This window comes from Phodopus roborovskii, unplaced genomic scaffold (assembly GCF_943737965.1).
Source record: "Phodopus roborovskii unplaced genomic scaffold, PHOROB, whole genome shotgun sequence".
Lineage (NCBI taxonomy): Eukaryota > Metazoa > Chordata > Mammalia > Rodentia > Cricetidae > Phodopus > Phodopus roborovskii.
The window spans coordinates 5,219,006-5,227,437 of record NW_026126546.1 but is presented as its reverse complement, the minus strand read 5'-3'; the positions used below and the strand labels follow the sequence as shown (position 1 = coordinate 5,227,437).

At 49.2% G+C, this 8,432-nt stretch overlaps 1 protein-coding gene across 1 annotated transcript; it reads left to right on the top strand.

The window, feature by feature from the left end:
- Positions 1 to 1,190: 1,190 nt before the first annotated feature.
- Positions 1,191 to 4,770, top strand: Cytl1 (cytokine like 1). Its single transcript, XM_051200285.1, has 4 exons — positions 1,191 to 1,366; positions 2,980 to 3,024; positions 3,227 to 3,355; positions 4,210 to 4,770. The coding sequence occupies exons 1-4, from the start codon at positions 1,211 to 1,213 to the stop codon at positions 4,291 to 4,293; spliced, it is 414 nt and encodes a 137-aa protein (XP_051056242.1). The 5' UTR covers positions 1,191 to 1,210; the 3' UTR covers positions 4,294 to 4,770.
- The last annotated feature ends 3,662 nt before the right edge of the window (positions 4,771 to 8,432 follow it).

Here is an 8,432-nt window from a genome sequence, read left to right as displayed (position 1 = left end):
TCTCAGGAGGGTTTCTCCCACAAACCCAGGGTGAGGTATCCATCCCGTCCACTACCTCAGTCCTGCCTGCATCTGGGAACAGCATGCTCTGTTTCTGTCACTGAGGTCATAAATGGGCAGCTCAGCCTGGCCCCTGACAGCAGGAGGCTTTGATGCCCAGTGTCAGACTTCCCAGAACCCTCTGTTTTTTGTCTGTGGAATAGAGAGACCCCCACACTGTGCTTCCACCCAATGTGTGCTGTTATTTAAGCAACACGCAGGGTCCTGTGAGTCCCACCCTCAGTCATTGGGACTGTTTCCTGTGGCTTTAGCAGAGGCCAGAACATTAGCTCAGAAGGCTTGGTGACCTCCGATGTGGCAATGTGCCTGGCATAAGCTCCACCTGGCCTGTGCAGCATCCTGACTACTTGTCACTGTGGCCCAAGCTGGGGACACTTGTCAAACCATTGCACTTGGTGGGAAAGTAAAAAAGATTTAAGAAATTGGTTCAAGGATATAGGCAGAAAGAATCTGAAGCCATTCTGCTCCTCAGCCCTAAAAGAAAGATGCAGGTTTTTCTTTTTCTGTTCTCTAGGGTGCATAGTGGGGGATTCAGTGATGGTCAAACACTCAAGAGGTGCAGAGGAAGCATCTCCTCCAGACCCAGGGCTGCATCCAACAGTCTCCATCCTGCTTAGTGGCTGCTCTATGGACAACAGTACCCAGTCTGCCTACCCTGGCCCTACACAGTGTCCTTCCCAGAAGACTGGAAGAATTAGAAGCACCCTAGTCCTCCTCTACATTGAATCCTGCTCCAGGAGATGAGACAGTCATAGGAAACAGTTCCCCCACTCTGACACCGAGCAAGGCTACCCCTTCCTAGCCCCTTATCCAATCTCCCACCTTCCATCTCCCCCCCTTCCCCTCTGACCCTCTCAACTGCTCTTTCTGCCACGAGAGAAGTTTCTGGTAGAGAATGTGTGCCTGTTTCCCTTCTAGGTGCCTCCAGTACCCCAACCCTGCAACTTCCCCCTCCCCTCATAACAGCTCCCTTCTGAAAGAATCCAGTGTCCCAGACACTATGGGCGTGCCACATCCTTGGTCCCACCCTCCTTGGATGTCTGGCCCTGGCAGGGGCTCCACAGGAAAAAGGTGGGGAGCCTGAGCCCTGGATACCCCCCCCAGCAGCCGTTTAAAGGGACAGATGGCCCAGCAGTAAGCAGCAGACACAATGGCACCCCAGGCACTGCCTCTGTTGCTGATGCTGATGGTGGTGGTCTGGCCTCTGGCAGTAGAACCTGCACCCCCAACCTGCTACTCGAGGATGCTGACCTTGAGCCGTGAGATCATGGCAGACTTCCAGAGCCTGCAGGCTTCAGAGCCTCAGGTAAGTTCCTCGCTTGACTTCCTTGCCTTGGGAAGACAGATGATAGATGATGGATGGATGGATGGATGGATGGATGGATGGATAGATAGATAGATAGATATATAAAGATAAGATAAAATTTTAAAAACAGCTCCCTACAAAGACTAGAAGTTTAGAGTTGCATAGAAGTAATGAACTAAGCTTTTTGTTTCTGTCGTTAGCCTGATGACCAGCAATGCATGCCAAGGGGTGACACGCTCCTTATCTGCTGAGGGGCTGTGGGACAATTACTCACCCCTTGTCTCAGATCCTTTCTCTGTAATGAAGGGGGCTAATAGTGTCCCCCTGGGTGCAATGGAGCTGAAAAGTTTGACCATAGAAACACAGGACAAGTGTTAAGACTGTTAGCCCTATGCTCAGAGAAAGACCCCAGGAACTCTGGGGTGTCCCCTGGGGAGTGCTTCAGGGGAGGGATAGTCAAGATCCTTTGCCTGCTTATCTCTAATAGAGGCAAAACACATTCGACTTCCCTGAGAACCTGGGCAAACTTCAAAAGTGTTACTCGGCTGCTTGCACACGCTAGAAACAGAACCCAACATTACTTGGGTATTGGAGCTGACATTATCTGAACACGTCGTATTTTCTTTTCAAAAGTTAAACTCCATGCATTACTGTCTCATGATAAAACAGTATGCACAAAAGACCAAGGGGGAAAAAAAAAAAAAAGCTGTTTGTGATCCTGCCACCTAGAGGCAATTGCTGCTATAACAATTGGAGGAAGGCATTTGCTTTTCCTGCACAAGTACCTTCCCATGGAGGTGGTGGTGGTAAAATATATATTACACAGCACCAGGTGCATTGCAAGCTGCATATTAACAACAACATCTGATAGCTTATGTTTGTTTGGATAACACTTCTTTGGGCAGTTGTGCCCTAGTCCCTTGCCATGAAACAGACAGAGTACTGACCTTAGGGACATCTGATGCTAGAAGGTAAGAGCAGAGGCTCAGAACTGCTGAGTGGGGCAAAGTGAAGACAACGCTCTCAATCTTCTATTTCACAGCTGGGGAACGGAGTCACACAGAAGGAAAACAGCAGCCCAGGTCACACAGAGGTTCATAGAGGGAAGGGTATTAGATCTGCAGGCCTTTGGTCCTACACACACACACACACACACACACACACACACACACACACACATACATGCACACCTACCTTTTAATGGTACTATGTTGCATGTTACATACTTTGCTGTGTCTGTGTTATAGCTTAAAACTCTTACATAGGTAAATGTATAAGAACATACTTATGTGGTTATGTAGTCTTCATCTAGGTAGCTGCTATAAAATCGGTTTACATAGATGAAAATGCATCTACAGTGCTATGTGATGCCATACACATGTTTGCGCATGTCGGCACACATGTTTGTATAAAATGGTGTCCTAATTCACTGCATTGCAAAGGCTATGCTCTGAAGTAAGAGTCTGAGAGAGCATGTATCATGATGCGAGACGTGCTGTGGGTGCCATAGTATCAGGAAAAACAATAACAAGTTCTGGGGTTATTGGCTGTGGGAGAGCTGTCAGGGAACAGACTGTGACCAGCTGTCCGGACCACTTGCTTCCTTCCTGCAGGATTCATGTGTGAGGTTCTTGCCCCGGCTCTACCTGGATATCCATGTAAGAGAGTATTGCCTGGTGGGGTGGGGTGGGGTGGGGTGGGGTGGGGTAGGGTGGGGTCAATGTGAACTACCTCTGCTGCTGGCTGCAGGGGCACTCAGGGTGGAGAGAGGTCTTCTGCTAAGTTGGAAGACTCATGAGTTTGGTCTCTGGCCCTCTGGCTCCTACTTCTCCCAACGCCCTCTCGCGTTCCTTCTGTCAGAATTATTGTGTGCTGGCCAAGCTGAGAGACTTCGTGGCCTCTCCTCAGTGCTGGAAAATGGCCGAAGTGGACACTCTGAAGGACAGAGTACGGAAGCTGTATACCATCATGAACTCCTTCTGCCGGCGGGTGTGTGAGGCGCTCAAGAGCCCTTTTCTCCTATGAGCATCACAGGGAGGAGGGTTGGGGCGGGACTTTCGGTCAGTAGTCACCCTTGGTTAGTGAGCAGGACTCAGAATGGGGCCCTGGCACCTCCCGTGATTGCACATGGAGGCCATGCAGATGGCTCACTCCTAGTCCATTCCATAGGCAGTCGAGGCAGAGTGCAAGAGCCAGAGGGAGTCACTCCACGCAACACTTTCTGGAGGAGGCGGGTCTAGGTGGGAGTGAGTGTCATCAGAGGGGCAGGAAGGGAACGGAAACCAGCAGCGTGCTGCCACAGACCGAGCCCAGCCGGCCCCAGCCACCTCTGAGCTGTGTCCTCATTTTCACCTTCCCAGCCACTTCTTCACAGCTCACAAGTGACATCAGGGGGAAGGTCCTAATGATTATACCCTTACAGTGTGAGCACTCTATACTGTCTCTCCCTGATACCTAGAAAGGAATTCCAAATTCCAAGTTCCCTTAAAAAATAAATAAATATTGGTGTGTGTCGGGGGGGGGGGTTGGGCAGAAAGAATGGACGTGTAGTGTATGCGCACAGTGTCGGTCAGAAGGACACATCAAGTGTCCTGCTCTGTCACTCTCTGCAATAGCTACACCCATTCATTCTGCCCACCACTCAGCCATCTGTCCTTCTGGTCCAGCAAAGCCTTAGCAAATTCCAACAAGACACTAGATCTCCTTGGGGACGACGGAGGTGTATTTCTACACAGCAGCGACACTCAGACAGACTTGGAGGGTGACAGGAGCCCTAGCACTCCTGTGGGCTCCAGAGACGCCCACAACAATGTATCTGCTCACTGCCTGCTCGTCTTTTCCAGGACCTGGTGTTCCTCTCAGATGACTGCAGCGCCTTAGAATACCCGATCCCCGAGACCACCGATCCTCCCCACTGGCAGAGCTAAGAAAGCAGGCAGGCCAGAAGAATGGCCCAGAGGCCTGAAGCTGGGCCAGCTTATCCAGTGCTAGACCTGCCTGCCACGTGTCTCTCCACCTCCTGGAACACCAGTTAGGGTTGGATAGCCAAGCGTGCTTTGTAGTACACAGATTGGAAGCTCAGCCTCTAAGTGTCTCATCCGGGTACCAGAAGCACAAACAGTATCGTGCACGTTGACTTGTCTTTGGGGGCCAAGCAGCTCGAGAGCAGCAAAACCCCATGTCCTTGTGACTGCTTTAGTGACATAATGGGACCATTCTTTCTGCTCTCTGCCTACACCTGAAGAGGCTTCGACTTTATGCTTCCTTCCTGCGCAAGCTTTCCTTCCTGTCTCGCATTTTAAAGCATTTTTACTGCTTTCACAATGTATTACAAGGCTTTTATATAGTGTGAAGGAACCACCCCTTCACTTTAAGGGTTATGCATACCAAATAAACCTTTACTGTGAGAAGCAGGGTGCTGCTGGATTACCCCAAGGTGACCTCAGATGCTCCCCCTTTTCCCTCAGAGCACCTGCTATTCCCATGATGCAACTGTTAGTTCCTCTCCATTAAGCCCATGTCTGAGTCTGTTTCACCGCATCTGCCAAGGAGGTTGGGAGAATTGTGTCCTTTGTATGTAACATTGGGAACAGATTACCCCGTACCCACAGGGAGGTTCAGGTCTCACACATCTGGAGAGGACACTGAAGGGGACTAATGGTGGGTCGAGTGACTTGACTTGTGCAAGCTCACCGGCCGGTGAGTGAGGGGCTTGGATGAAGCCAAGCCTGGTGATCCCGTAGCCCGTGTTTTCCCCACGTTGGTCCCTGCAGGTGAGACACACTGATTTCATTAATTTAGGGACCCAACAGTAGAGAATCTTGGCAGTAGATTGCTCCCATGGCTGTGTCATGTCAGGATGTGAGCTGCCCAGCCTAGGCTGCTTCATGACCTCAGATGCTCTAACTCTCACATGACTCTGAAGATTGCCTGGGTGCAAGTCACTTTGCCAGTGTCATGGGATTACTGCAACAAGATGCCACAGAGGTGGCTTGACATCAGAGAAATGTGTGGTCTTGTGGTACAGGAGGCTAAGTGTTCTGGGCTAAGGTGCCGGCAGGGTGTACGTTCTCCAAAATCCAACACAGAATTTTCCCTTGCCTTCTATAGCTACGGGTGGCCACAGTGATCCTCAGACTCTCCTCAATACATGCTATTCTTGCTGTGTCTGTCTCTGTCTCTCTTACAGGGACACTAATTGTTGAGCTATGGACCTCCTTCACCCACTGTAACCTCAGGTAAGCATGCTGCCACTTCCCCGTACCTCTAGCACATCATAGCATCTTAATTCAGTAACCTTACACAGACCCTATGTCCAAATAAGGTCACATTCAAGTTGCATGAGATATGTACTTTGATGTATACATGAGCAGACACTCATGAATACTGAGCCAACAGTATTCTTTCAAGGAATAGTCCCTACATAGATGAGAAAATGCCACAGAATGACTTCTTTGTAATTCTGCCACCAACATATGGAGGCATGATGCCTGGCACAGGATACCCCCCATCTTACTGAATATTCCCTATGACATTGATGGGGCAGGGGGTACATTATCAAACATTGTCTTCAATAGCAGAGGATTCTAAAATTGAAGGTTAAGTGGCATCAAACCCTGTTAACAGTGGTAGAGAAGGGATTCCAGACGTATGGATGAGTGCCTAAATCTTGGTCAAGGGGCTCTGAGAATCCCTTCGCAATGTCTCAATAGCAGAAGCAGCCCATTGAGGGTGGGCCTAACTTAAGCATCTCAGATAACTGTGTGTTCGTTTCTTCTATGGTTACCAAAACTGAAATAAAAAATGAAGGGCTCCTTCTCACAGCAATCCAAGGAGATGGTCTAAAAACTTGGAGACTACAGAGAAGGGAGCATGTGAGTTCAGGAGAAGACAGAGATTCTCAGAGGATGCTGGGTTTCCAAAGGACCTAAAACAGGTCTATAACTGGTGAGCTACAAAGGGGCAAAGGCACAGACATGAGGCTCCAACATGAGCATGGCTGAGGGGACATGAACAACACTATGATGGTCCAGCCTGTCCAGATAGAGCCTTCTGTCCCCAAACCACCTGCGGGGCTGGGGTCACAAAGAATCTCCTCCTAGCAGAAAATTTGGGACCTGTCAGTTAAAATTGAGGTTATCAGTTCCTGAGGGGGTCCCCTGCTTCAAACTTCAAAACTAACCAGCATGGCTGCTGCTTTCTGGGTACCAGTCCATCATCAAGCCAGGGGCAAGAGCACAAACCCTGACCCAGGCATCTTCCTTCAGAATGAGCCGGTCATTGTCAGTCCCCACATCTGTTGATGTCTCCATCTGCTTGTCCCCACCTTGGCATTAACTCTCCATATGCAGGATACACATGCCATCCAGACAGAGTCCAGCACTCGGTCTTCTCACAGATCTCTCTCTCCACTGCTAACTCTTTATGTCCTAAGTAAGCGTATGCCAATCAGGCTTCTCCCATGTCTTTCCCATCAGAAAGAATGCCTCTGCTCTGGGACTGTGGCCAATTAGAACCAATGCTGTATTTTCACAACTGATTTAATCTCCCAAGGAAGCCAGCAAGGGAATTGAGTGAAGAGCTGATGAGGAAAGAGCCACAGCTTGGCACTGGGGGTCTATGTGCTATGGGCATATTTTCTTGGCTTCCTGTGCCCCGCCTTCCTTAGCGATACAATAGGGGTGATGATAATAAAAATTGCACAGGTTTATTTGAGGGAAATATGAGTCAGTCTAGTGAAACTACATGAGACCTACACATAGACGGTGAAACTACACAGGACCTACACATAGAAACTGCATATAGACTTCTTTCTAACCAGCTCCATTTATTATCAGAGGTCAATGCTGTAGGAGCCAAGCATTCAGGGACACTTGCAACACACAGTACCCATGCTTGAGAATCTATGCATCCCCCTTTGCCAATGTAAGAACCACCATTTCAGGCAAACCTTCTCCTGACCTCTGCCTGGGACAACAACTTCCAGGCCTGTATCCTGACACTGTTCCCTTTCCAGTAAACCATTCTCTACCCACCATCAATGCAGCCATGCCACTGTAGACATTTCCCATCCTTCCTCTGATGTCTCCAGCCATAACCTAAGGCCCAGCTGACCTTGGCCACCAACCCTACTTCCATTTGTATCTAGCACTTATTCCTCGGGCCTTTCAGTCCAGCCTTTCCCAGGTGTCACTCATCTTCCCAGACTTCTGTGACTAGCATATGCCCGACACCTTCTTACTTTATCTTGGAAGTCCATGGGATTCTCCTGTTGCCCATGTGTGCTCTGAAACTTTCACTCAACAATCAGCTGTCTTTCCTTTCATGGTCACTGGACCCAGCTCACCACTTCCTCTCCATCAACCCTCATATGTATTCTTTTCCCACACCAAGTCCAAGGTTCTCCTTTCCTATTCAGTCCATCGTGATCTCCTAGCCTCGCTGGCTCCTCCCCTGCCTCTCCACATGGCTGGTCCACACTCAACCCTGGTGTACTCTTTCCTCTGCCTGAGCTGTTTCTTGGGAAATGACCCCATCAGTTTTGTGGCTCCAGAGACTGTGTTTATACATGGATTAAGAACTGAAGAACCATTTCGGTTCCTCTCTTTATCACATAACCTTCATCCAGAACACCAGAGAATCTTACACTAGGGGCAAAATTTGGGAGATGGCTTGGTCAGTTAAGTGCTTGATGCTCAAGCATGAGAACCTGAGTCCAGATCCTCTGCATCCAAGAAAAATGCCAGGCATGGTCACACACACACACACACACACACACACACACACACACACACACACACAGCCTTTGCTTTTCTAAAGAAGGCTGGGTGTGCATCTCCATCGCCAAGGCTGATGTAGTAATTGAGCTCACCTGTCCCTGCATTTTTCTCCTAACTGGGCTGCCTGTTTGTATCTCTTCCCCTTACAATCAACTCACACCCAGCATCCAGAACAGTTTAAATATAAATTAGTGGTCAAGACGGCTCAGCAAGTAAGGCACTTGCTGCTAAGACTGACAACCTAAGAAAAACCAACCCCTGGAAATTGTCCTTTGACCTCCACACAC